This window comes from Pelobates fuscus, chromosome 2 (genome assembly GCF_036172605.1).
Source record: "Pelobates fuscus isolate aPelFus1 chromosome 2, aPelFus1.pri, whole genome shotgun sequence".
Lineage (NCBI taxonomy): Eukaryota > Metazoa > Chordata > Amphibia > Anura > Pelobatidae > Pelobates > Pelobates fuscus.
The window spans coordinates 181676751-181690045 of record NC_086318.1 but is presented as its reverse complement, the minus strand read 5'-3'; the positions used below and the strand labels follow the sequence as shown (position 1 = coordinate 181690045).

The following is a 13295-nucleotide window of genomic DNA, read 5'->3' as shown; positions in this document are numbered from 1 at the left end:
AGTACATCTACCGATCAGAACACTAGGGCATGCCACAATGTAAACCTCAATAATCTAAAATTAGCACATGTATATTTATTTCTAACAGTAGCGTTTTCTCCTTGTTATTTAGATGCAGGCCTTGCAGGTGAAAAGTATAGTAGATTTACTCACCTTCAATGCCATTCCATGTCAGTCACCAGGGCTGCAGTTCCAACCCACACTGGGATGATAATTACTGATGAGATGCATTGGGGATCTTCATGCAGGATGTGAAGGTACAGAACACCTTGCAGGATCACAATATAGTTACATAGCTGAAAAGAGACATGCGTCCATCACATTCAGCCTTTCTCACATCTGTTTTTGCTGTTGATCCAAAAAAAAGGCAAAAAGTGAAAGCACTTCCAATTTTGCAACAAACTGGGAAAATTCCTTCTTGAACCAAGAATGGCAGTCACATATCTCCTTGGATCAAGAAGCTATTATCCCACTAATTAAATAATTAAATCTGTTTCGTTCTGAATGTCAATTCTGATGAATTTCGGGCAATTCGGACATTCGGATACTTCAGAATGTCCGAATAGCCGAATTTCCGAAGTTCCAAAGTGTCGCAGTGCCGAAGTGAAGAAGTGGCGGATGGGGGCCCTAAATCAGAATAAGGGTTGGGGGGACCTATTGTCCTCCCCCAGCCCCCACTCCTGAGCGGCGGGTGGGGGCCCTAAATCAGAAAAATGGGGGGAAGACCTATAAGTAGAATAAGGAGGGGGACCTATTGTCATCCACCTGGACCCCACCCCTGCACCTCTGTGTGGTGGGTGGGGGCCCTAAACACCAAAATGGGGGGACCTATTGTCCTCCCCCCGGCCCCCACCCCTGAGCGGCGGGTGGGGGCCCTAAATTAGAATAAGAGGGGGGTACCTATTGTCCTCCCTCATGTCCCCCACCCCTGAGCGGTGGGTCGGGGCCCTAAATAAAAATGTTACCCCTCCCCCCTGTGACTAGGGGTCCCCAAACCCCTAGTCACCCCCTCCCAAAAAAATGAATAAACCCCTACCTACCCCCTTCACCCTAAAATAGTGAGGGGGAACAATAACTAAGTACCTGTAAAAAAAGAAATAAAACTTACCATTTGATGTCTTCTTTTCTCTAAAATCTTATTTTTTCAGCCCCAAAAAAGGGGAAATAAAAAACCATACCCACGCTGTGTAATTTGACTCATAACAACACTCTGATTGGTTGATTGAAAGCAACCAATCAGAGTGTTGTTTTAGTCAAATTACACAGTGTGGGAAAATTCCAAAGAACTTGTCCTCCCACACTGTGTAAAATGACACGGAGCACTCTGATTGGTTGGCTTAAACCAACCAATCAGAGTTCAAAAAATATTACAAGAAGTGGAGCGACATTTAGGTGATCAACCCCTTCCCACATGCAACAAAGATTTAGAAAATGAAGGAATGGGTATACTTATACTCTTCAATGGATAGTAGTCACACGTTCAAATTCATATGTTTGCATGTATAAAAAAGAGAATAATTTTAATCATAGAACAAATACATCTACACATAAATCATTAAAAGTTATAAGGTGCACAATAATTAAATAAAACAAGATTGGTAAACAGATAACTGCTTACTAGATATGGTGGTGAGTGCAACGGTATATGTACCCGTGACTTACAAACACGCTTTCCCACACTGGGAGATGTTTCATACGAGGTTAGTCAGGCGAGGTATAAAATGGAGTCCATATCGCCAGCTGATCCGCTCTATTGCAATCGCCATTCACATTGTTTTGATTAAGTGCAGGTAGATTAAATTTCTGTTTCCAAACTCCAACTGGCAAGATCAGTAAATAATCCTCAGTACACTATGAGTGAATGAGTGACCCCCTCTCCCTCCCTGTAATCTTCTCCACTCCCCCCTCCCTGTAATCTTCAATTCTTCTCCCCCCTCCCTCCGATCTTCTCCACTCCCCCCCTCCGATCTTCTCCACTCCCCCCTCCCTCCCTGTAATCTTCTCCCCCCTCCCTCCAATCTTCTCCACTCCCCCTCCCTCCCTGTAATCTTCTCTTCTTCTCCCCCTCCCTCCAATCTTCTCCACTCCCCCCTCCAATCTTCTCCACTCCCCCCCTCCCTGTAATCTTCTCTCCCCCCGCCGTCACTGTAATCTTCTCCCCCCGTAATCTTCTCTCCCCCCCTCCCTCACTGTAATCAACCCCCCCTCCCTCCAATCCCCTCACCCCTCCCTCCCTCCCTGTTATCTTCTCCCCCCCTCCCTCCCTGTAATCTTCTCTCTCCCCCTCCCTGTAATCTTATCCCCCCTCCCCTTACCTCCCTGTAATCTTATCCCCCCCTCCCCTTCCCTCCCTGTAATCTTCTCCTCACCTCCCCTGTAGCATGGCCGAGCTCTCTCCGGTCCGCGGTACAGGAGCTTCTGTTTCCTGTACCCGGCCGGACTGACAGGAAGTGCACACTCAGTGTGCCCTTCCTGTCAGTCCGGCCAGGACCGCGAACCAGAGAGGAGCTCGGCCACGCTACAGGGGAGGGGAGGTGAGGCAGTGCGGCAGCCGCCTGAGTGCTCTCTATAGAGCGCTCAGGCGGCTGCAGTATTTAAAGGGCCGGCGAAAGGGGCACAGGGCGCCCCCTCCTATATGGCGCCCTAGGCGGCTGCCGGTTCACCTTATAGGAAGCGCCGGCCCTGTGTAATGGTGTCTTTCAGTTGTGAAACTCTTAAACTTATTGTTATATGAACATTTTTCCTGTTACAATAAATATTAATATTATGCAACAACTGGCCTGAATTATATGCACCTTCCTCAAATCCTCCGGTACAATTCCTGAAAGATTAAATACAGAGGTTTACTTATTTCCACAGCTCTTTAAGTACTAGTGGATGTATACTGTGAGGCCCTGGACCTTTTTTAAATTAACTTTCTTCAGCTGCTGCAGCACATTGTCTTGAGTCACCCAATCACAATTATTGGGTGACTCAAGAATTATCGGCTTGAATCCTCTCCAGAAAAAAAAAGGCATTTTTATTAATAAAAGAAATATATTAATTTGTTCAAAACGTAACAAGTGTCAGAGAGTTTATCTTTTAGGTCAATTATTAGTGTAGCACTCATATAAGAGGTTTGCCTTGATGGGGAATAGGTGAGCTTATACTTTAATGGCCATTGCAGTGATACTAAAAATCTCCTGTTATTTAAATGTGCATAGGGAAAGTGTGCAGGTAGCTTTGTTTTGCTGTTGTTATAGCTAATCTAAGATCTTCTAATAAATAAGCAAATTTGTTGACCAAGCAGCAATACTGTCAATAGTGGAGATATGCAAATGATCCCTGACTAAAAACCTGTTTTTTAACAATGTACAAAATATCTGAGAATGTATTTTCCTTAACTACTGTCTAAAAGTAGACGTTGTTAGACAACATAAGGTGCTTAAGTGTTCTAATTACATGTATTGAAATGGCAGATTTCTAACTCCAAGCAGGTAAGGTGAAATTACGACCATTGTTAGGACATAACGTTAAAACAACATTCCCTCTAGCAAAACACAATACAACAGGTGCTAGGTATAAATATTTCAATAAATGAACCAGGAAATGCAGAGTTTTATTTATTTATTTGTTTTTTTCAAAATGAAGCAAATTATGGAATCCCAAATAAGGTTGACTCAGGGGTCAAAAGATAAATGCAGGGGGGCAGAGCCAGCAACTAAGCTGAGCAGACATGCTTCTGATAAGCTCCCCGCCTAAACGCTGATTATAGCAAAATGTTACTTACCCAAAGACTCACAAACTCAAGGGGAACCTTATCCATGTCACGACTGGTAGGGAACCTAACACACAGACAAGACACAACAGACAGAATTGCAATATGTGTGATCCTAAGATTATGTGGAAATACTGGTGAAACTAACTTATTAACACATTCTGTGGTTTCCAGTGTAAGAGAGGCATACTGCTTGAGGTAGTTGTGGGTATTGGAACTACCATATTTCCAGCAGCACCAACACCAAAACCCCAAACCAGAAGAGTGGAGCAGCTAAGTTTTGGCTTAATGCTGTTAGAGGTTTCTATGGAGAAAGTGAATCGACAAGCAGCCAAATGGTCAACCTCTGAAATGGTCAAACTAGCCTGTGTGAATGTGCTTTTACTCCTACTGAGGACCCTCACAGCTACTGGGATGAGGAGAAGAGTGTGTGGCCAGCAGCTTTTGTCATGTCTACTGACTAGTGCCCAGAGTGAGTGAGTGTTTTCTATAACAGGGAACATTCTGAATCCCATGAATTCCCGTCAATGTTAATTCTAAACTTGTAAAAGTATTGTAAAATCTATTTGTGCATAAAAAAAATTAAAAAATTCAAATACGCTTGCTGCTGCTCTCCCCCCTTTTTTCAAATGCCTAATTTGTAGTGGTTTCACCCTGTCTGACTAAGACTTGTGGCGTTTGCTTCCTCTGTAGATGCATTTGGGAGAAGCTGAATGTGGACATTGTTGTGGCCATTGATTGTGGCCATTGTTTTTTTCCACACTGAAGAGCAGTCTCAAACACTACAAATGGATATGTGGAAAAGCATTGATTGTCTCAGAGTGGAGGTGGTGGTAAATTGCTTTTCTACTTTTACTTTTTCGATAAAGCCCATTTGTTGAATTATTTCTGATCCATATTTTTGGACGAAATGCTTATTTTAATTGCAGTTTAATTGCAGTTAAAGTGCTGATTTCTACTTGAAATCAGCATTTTTTTTTTTAAAATAATTGTGGAATGAGAAATCCAGTGAAGTTATCTTCCTGATCCTGTTAGCTCCACAGGGTTCAGCTTGCTCTGTTGTGTCTAACTCCCTGGTTCAACACTGTTTCCTGGCTTTATGTGCTCTTATGAAATCCTGCACACTCTCATGTCCAATTGGCTTTTCAATGAGCCTCCTAGCCACTGCCAGTGCCACTTACACTAAATTGATTCACTGAGTTTGAGTGGACAGGTTTTCTTTTATTGTTTATAGAAAGAAATCCCTTTTTGGAGTATGTTCAGTAAAATAATAATAACAATAGTAATAGTAATATTAAAAAACGAAACGCTTATATTACATTGTTAATCCTTTTGCAACTATAAGTGGCATATAGCCAGTCATCCTAGTGTAAGACCTGTTACATTAATGCTGTGTCTAACTTCTGCCAGTGGCACTTGCACCAATTTTGATTCACTGATTTAGAGTGTAGAACAATAAATAAAGATATTTAAACAAAAAATACTATCAAAGAAAGCAACAGAAGATTGCAAGATTAAAAATAAAAAACCCAAGGAAGACAAAAGGTAGATTTACTAAATATCATTGAACAAGTAGTGAATTTGGCAACATGTGTCTGATCAAAGGAAATGGAGAGAGATGTGAAGTTTAGGCAGATTGGTTCTCAGTAAGCGAGTCCAGCGTGCCTTCCACCACTTGACCTTCTGCTTTCCAACTTCGCGACTTGGATTACAGCGACTTCTTCAGAGGCATGGAGTGTCTCTCACCATACTGACTATAAATGCTCTCTATAGTGAAAGGACATTAAAGGTGCCATGTGCTTATAATTTGTATTGCAATCTTCCTCAAAGCATTGTTTTAAAAAATGAAAGCAAGTTAATAAAAAAAACACAAGAGTATTCTAATAAGTAATTTTATTTGGCTACTTCTTGTTGTAAATTGTGCACTAAAAAGAAAAAGCAATAAAAACATATAATTTAATTCTGCTGATTTGTATTTGAAGAAGTGTTTCAAAGTGCACTATTACATAAATGTAAGGATTGTAATAAAACAACATACAAGGAAAAGAACAAATATGACAAGGGTTTTATACAAGTAATTGTGAACATCGTCAGTAAAATTGTGTGTTAAGATAAATTAATTATGTATGAAGTATGTTCAACAATAGTTTTGAATAATAGATCAACTGAATTTTAATGGATTAAACTAATCTACATGAATTATTATTCTGATTAGAATTAAAATTAAATCAGAAACATACAACAAAAAAGGGTGAATTAAATTCAATTTAATAAGAACCTCACATACTGTATCAAAACATATCTAAAAATATTTCTCAGTATAATCTACACTGATCAGTCAAAATATTAAAACCACTGACAAGTGACATGAATAACCTTGATTATATCAATACAAAAACTCTTATCGAGAGGTGGGATATATCAGGCAGCAAGTGGACAGTAAGTTCTTGAATTGCATGTGTTCAAAGTAGGAAAAATGGGCAAAAGATCTGAGTGACTTTTACATAGTGATGGCTAGATGATTGGGCCAGAGCACCTCCAAAATGTAGTGGTTCATGAATTATACCAACCAAAAGTGGTGCAAGGAAGGACAACTGGTGAACTGGTTAGGGTCATGAGTGCCCAAGGCTTATAGATGCACTTAGGGAGCAAAGGCTTGAATGTCTGCTCTTATTACACAGAAGAGCTACTGTAGCTCAAATTGCTGTAAAATGTAATGCTGGACATGACAGAAAGGTGTCAGTACACAGCACATTGCAGTTTGTTCACCACTAAAAGCATATTCAATGGGAATGTGGGCATCAGAAGTGGACCATGCAGCAATTGAAGAAGGTTGACAGATCTCATGAATTGTATTTTCTTTTAGATCATAATTATGCATATAAAAAGAGAAAAGAAAAGAAGGGGGGGAGGGAGGAGCAACCTTTCACTGAAAAAAAAAAAAAATTATATTTCTTTCCTTTTCCTTCAAAGAAAATGGCACAATTCAAAATAAATATTGAGTCTGCTGGGTGTAAGTGCCCTTAGTTTATATATCCAGTACATCTCTTGCTGGCCCAGTTTTTTAAGCAGCCCCCCACCCCTCTAATATTTGTTAACTCTCTCAATAGCCATGAATGTTAATAGCGTAGGATTGCTCTCGAGTTTCTCCTTGAAGTGTACTGATACTGTATGTTCCTGACGTGTTCTTCAGCACGAATGTGGAGTGTTTGAGTAGTTCACCCTACAACAAGCTTACAAGGGCAAACTAAGGTACACATTACCTTATTGGAATGGCAGGTGATAAAGTCCCTAATTGTAAGTCTAATATCCCCTTACTGTATCTTTTTAAGCACCAGTCTCTCTTTAAATGCATGGCAGGTGCCACATTGATGAAATCCCTTGTCAGTGCTTAAAAATGTTAGGGATATTTTGACCTGTATTATTAAAAGCAAACTTTTTTTGTACCTCTAAAAATAAATTGAAATGCGGTGGGACAATATCCTTAAGGGATTTATCTTGCAGCAGAATGTGCCAATTCTTCTTAAAGTTATTTGTTATATCCTACTGCACCCAGAGGGATCTAAAATAATGGGCTGAACATGTGACAAGGGAACAGTTCTCTCTCCTAATAAATAATTCATCCCTATTCTTATCAATAACCTATGTGATGGCCTCATATACATCGGCAGTAAGGTGTTTCTTCTCCCTTCTACCTTTAGTATTTTTGCCTGTGCAATAAAATCTATAAATAAAATTTTTTATTTATCACATTTATTATTAAAATAATTAAAATTATTTCAGCCTTAAAAATTGGCATTTAGGGATGTTTTTCAACCATGATCTATAGTGGCTACCCAAAAAAATGAATGCATCCATTAATGTCCACCAGTTTGAAAAAGGTCTTTGCTGCCACTATGCCATCCGTAACAAAAATCTCAAGATCCAAAAAATAATATCTCTCTTACTGTATTCCCAGGAGAGGTGGATGCCCCTCTCATTTGTATTCAGATAAATGGGGAACCTATTAAGTTCCTCCTCATGGCCTTTCCATATAAAGAGGTTGTTGATACTTCTGTAATATGACACAAGGTTTGCCCTCTCCATAAACAGGTTGGCAAACAGGGAGCAAACCTCATGCCCATAGTATTACCTGCCAGCTGAAAGTAAAAGTTAGCTAGAAACCTGAATACCTTACAGAATAAACTCTACCTGGGTATCAGGGATATATCTGTCTGAGAGGAAAAAACACATTCTCTCATAACCAGTGATGTATGTAGGATTCGTGCTGCCCTAAGCATCCCCCCTACCCCCCCAAATTTAAATGTTTCCCACCCCTTCCAGTCAAGGCTGAACTTTGAATGACAGATGCTCACACTCACTGATAGATGCATACACTCATTGACAGACACAAACTCTCAAATACACTGGCAAACAATGACAAACACACACACTCACTGATTTGACACACTGATAGACAGACACACACTATTACTCGGACACACACTGGCAGACGCACACTCACTAAAAGACGCATGCACTGACAGACGCACAAACTCACTGACCGACACATACACACTCACTGACCGACACACACACACACTCATTCACTTAAACACACACTTACAGACATACATACATAGACACACTCATAGACACACACACATTCACTCACAGACACACACTCACAGATACACACACACACTCACAGATACACACACACACACACACTCATTCACTCACAGAAGCACATACACACATTTACACAGACATTTCCCCCAAACTTTTTATTTTTATTTTAAATCCACCCAGCCTCCCTGGGAGAGCTGGAGTAAATTACTTACCTGTCCAGTAGGGCTGCTGGACGGGCACGGACAGGCAGAGTAGGCGGCGAAGGAGCTCTGATTTTCCTGCTCAGGTCCCTCGCGCGCCGCTTAGTGATGCCGGGAGCCAGTCTGACGTCATATTCCGGCTCCCGGCTTCATAAAGCAGCGCGCGAGCTCAGGTGAATATGCTCCCTCGCTGCCCGCTGCCAGCGTCGGGGGGACTCAAAAGTGGCCACCTGGACAGCTCTTGAGCCCCCAAGGACACAAGGCAAGCAAGGCATCTGCGTGGGTGTTTGGGGGTGCCTTTTTTTGCCGCCCCCTGCAAAGTGCCGCCCAAGGCAAATGCCTTGTTTGCCTTGTGTAAGATACGTACCTGGTCATTCATAATTTGGCTGTTCTCCTCCTGAGATCAAACAGCCCTGCTGTGATAGCCATGTGAAGACTTGAAGGAGCAGGATATCGAGCCAGGAGTGTTGGTGAGCAGCTGTAACAAAACAAAAAAACAAAGCTGCTCAAAGCATAATTCTCTTGAGGGCTTCTGGGACTACAGGTACAGTGTCACTTTGTCTATAACCATTCTAGTAAGCTGAAGTTGTAGGTGCATAAAGAATCCCTTAAACTTGATACAAATAGGTTACACTGGCGCAACAGTGACAATTGGCACTTCATGAAAGGGAAATCAAAAGTTTCACTGATGAAGCTTCTCCAGCTGTCAATTACATTTCTCTGTTTCAAAATGCCGACTTTTGTTACAGTTGCTTGTAACTTTGGAAAACACAGTCACTATTTGAATAACCCCCATGGCGAAAATTTTTCTCTGATTTGTAAGCTATCGTTGTGACATTTCTTAACTCTGACTAAGTTTTTGTGTATATTTATATATATTTGTATATTTATATCATTTTTTTCAGTGGTATCATTAAGTGGTGAAAAATTATTAGTGCCCCACCAGTTTTGATTGTGTACCTTTGTGCCACCCCCATCCCCCCATATATTGTTCCTAGAATAATCACTGATCATAAAATAATCCAAGCTAAACACAAATAAGCAACAACATGTGATTACAGAAATAAATGTTTATTACACAGTTAATAAATAGGCATTTTCTGTCTAGTAACACATTTTGCCACTTGCAGATTTTAATTTTTTTTTTTTAAATAAAAACAGCTTTATGGACTATTGTAGTTTAGATAAAATAGACTTTAAAAATGACTTTGCTTACTTTGTAGACACCAGTTACATTACATTTAAGCAGCTGTAGAATTCTGGGAAAATGTCATGAATTCTTTAAGATGCATTTAGCCTCCACGCTCAGTTTACAGCTGACCAAGCCTCATGCTGATATCTAGGTAGGATATTCCCTTTGGTATATGTTTCTTATTGTACCAATATTTACAGAAATTACTTTTCTTTTTCCAAAGACAATTTAACAGCCATTTACCAGTACATTGCAATAAAGAAATTGCCTTTACCAGCAACAATCATATCCCTGGTAATAGAATCAGCCTCAAACTGGCATTGGAGGATTACACTAGCTAAGAAATAATCTATTGAATTGGTGAATAGAAAATTTAGATCAGATTATAGGACAATGTTCAGCTTTAAACTGTAAAACAATCAAGCAGTATCTCAAAATGCCAGAGGTATCCTAAAAAATGCTTTAGATTCTACCATTTAAAATAATTTGTAAAAATTGAAATAATATTTAAAGTTTAAAGACTCGTACCATAATAACATAGATTTGTTTTATGGTATAACTACATACATGCATTTAATGTATATCTTGTTCACAAAACTCATCAACTTTGATCATATTGATTTTTAACAAATTAATATAATTGTACTTTATAACTGTTACACAAATGCATTACACTTCATAGGCTCTAGCAATTCAGTTCTCATAATAATCAAAGAAGAACTGTGATATAATACAACTAGCAAAACAAAATATAATAAATACAAAGTATGAAGAACCCATACACACGGAAGTTTGATACAGTAGCACTGCTGGTAGTTTGTGGTATTCCGTGCACTATGGTTTGTGCATTGCCCCGATTGGTGGTTTTTAGATTCCCTTGCGTGGTTGTATTTGGATTCCTCTGTATGGTGGTTTGTGAATTTCCATACACAGTGCTTTGTGGTGTGGGTTGTGCATTCACCAACAAATTGGATGTACACAGAGTAAAATTGAATCCACAAAAGTCAAAAAGGGAAATATTTTTCATTGTCTCTGAATTATACGTTTTTGTCACTTTGTTTGCTGGGGGGAAAAAATAACATTCAAACAGAAAGTGAAACAAAGTAGTACAATGTTTTAAATAATAAACAAATGCACAAGAATACCAAAACTATAAACATGTGAGGTTTCAGGAAATGAACAAGAAATTGCACTAATGAGACATTAGACAGTAAGTATATCAATAAGATTCTTTTTTATTTTATTTAGGGAAGGGCCATGTCTATTATATTGCAGAAGCATTACTGGCTTTTTAGCAGATGAAAAATATGTCATTGTCTGTTAGCCTTGATTATGCCTTTAGGGCAAGCATGTCAAACTGCATGTGGCCCACAGTGAATATGTCTGTGGCCCCTGCACTGGGGCCGCTTTGTGCTGTGGCAGCAACCAGCCGTGCTAGAGTTTCTTGTTTTAATACGTTTTATTTTACTGTTGATTTTATGCATCTGGTTTTTTTGCTCCTCTGGATTTTTCCACTGGGATATGCCATTCCATCTGAACCTTGATGTGCCTACTTGACACTGCAATTCTGTAAGTGTATTTGCGAATAAAGTGTGTCTTTTTCACTTGGATACTCTGCACTATTATTTATCTCTTTCTTCCTATGCATGATTCTGATGATCCACAAGTCCTGAATTCTTCACAGCAGTATATTTGATGTGCCTTCAATCAAACTGTTTTTGTGAGTGCAATTATTTAAACCACAATTATAGTATTTTGCAACAGTATTGCGCTATGTCCTTCTCTATTATGTCTGTATTGTAGATTGCCATTTTTGTGGTGTTTTGTTGTTATTGCCTTGAGGATATAAGAGGAATCCTTTATCTACAATACAGTTAATTAAGGGTAATTTGTGTGTTTGTTTCACCTAATACCCACTAAGTGTGTTTGCTATCTACACACAGGTGAATGTACACTGTTTGATTTTAGTAAGTATATCAATAAGATTCTTTTTTATTTTATTTAGGGAAGGGCCATGTCTATTATATTGCAGAAGCATTACTGGCTTTTTAGCAGATGAAAAATATGTCATTGTCTGTTAGCCTTGATTATGCCTTTAGGGCAAGCATGTCAAACTGCATGTGGCCCACAGTGAATATGTCTGTGGCCCCTGCACTGGGGCCGCTTTGTGCTGTGGCAGCAACCAGCCGCCAAACAGGAAAGATCTTTCCTGTCTGATCCTTGTCTTATCTCCCATGGCCGCAAGAGGGCAGAATGGCTGTCTGTCTGCAGTGCAGGCCAACCACTCCCCCTTCCCTCCTGCTCGTAGTGCCAGAGGACCGTCTGGCCTGCTTGAGCATAGCAGGGCTGGAACTGGAGGACAGTGCATTAGGGTGGTGGGAGAGGGCAGTGTGTTACATTAGGGAGGGGGCAGTGTATTAGAATGGTGAAAGGGGGGACAGTGCATTAGGGTGGTGGGAGAGGGCAGTGTGTTACATTAGGGAGGGGGCAGTGTATTAATTTGAGGGAGGGAGGGGGCAGTGTATTATTTTTGGGGAGGGAGGTGGGCATTGTATTTATTTGGTGGAGGGAGGGGACAGTTTATTAAATTGGGTAAGGTAGTGGGCAGTGTATTAGAGTGGTGGCAGAGGCAGGCAGCAGGGACGTATTAGCCGCGAGGCAAACTAGGCATTTGCCTTGGGCGGCATTTTCCAGGGGGGGGGGGTGGCAAAAAAAGCCTTGTTAACCTTGCACTGTGTATTATATTTGGGAAGGAGGAGGCAGCGTATTAGAGTGGTGAATGGGGGGACAGTGTGTTAAGTTGAGGGAGGGTGGCAGTGTGTTACGTTGGGGAAAGGGCAGTGTATTAGATTGGGGAGGGGACAGTGTATTAGTGTGGAGGGAGTGAGGGCAGTGTATTAGATTGTCATGTTTGTCTATGTTGTCATGCAGTACAGGGCTTTAACGTTTATTGACAGAGTAGGCCAGTGATGTAGTAGTGATGCAGTAAAATTACCAGCAGGGTGGTACCAGGATCCCCAGGTATCTTTCGATCCTATATTGCATAAGCCTGCCACACTGTCAATGTACTCCATTCTTGGCAGGTCCTACTCTAACAGCCTAATTCTTGCTCTTATGAGATTAATCCACTTACTTGGGAAATACTTCCTTACTGGGACTTTTTGCAAGTCAAGGCTAAATAAGGTCCTGTAATAAGGCACCTGTGACAGGGAGGGGTGCAAATCCAAGAAGGTGACCTGGACTCCCAAATAAGAGCAGACATTAGGCTGCTAGAGTAGGACCTTCCAAAGATGGGGTACATGTGATGTTGTGGCAGGCTTATGCAATGTATGATCATATAATGCAACTAAACTCCCATTATTTTTTTGCCTAGGTGAGGTGTTTTTAAACAAAACTACTACAATCTGTAAGATTAAAAAATCATTGTTTAGTGAATAAGCGAGTGCGCTGGATTGTGTATTTTGTATGTTGTATATTTTGACCCCAGCAGCACCCTATAATGTTTGCATGTTCAGGTGAGTGCAGCTCTCTTGGT

The 13295-nt window shown here is 40.4% G+C and overlaps 1 protein-coding gene across 1 annotated transcript in view; it reads right to left on the bottom strand.

Annotated features, from left to right (window-relative positions):
• Positions 1-10160: 10160 nt before the first annotated feature.
• Positions 10161-13295, bottom strand: part of LOC134586988 (CD109 antigen-like) — a 98562-nt gene continuing 95427 nt past the window's right edge. The window contains exon 33 of the mRNA XM_063442989.1: positions 10161-10822. Coding sequence (XP_063299059.1) covers positions 10497-10822 — 326 coding nt within the window. The 3' untranslated portion in view covers positions 10161-10496. The remainder of the gene's footprint in view (positions 10823-13295) is intronic.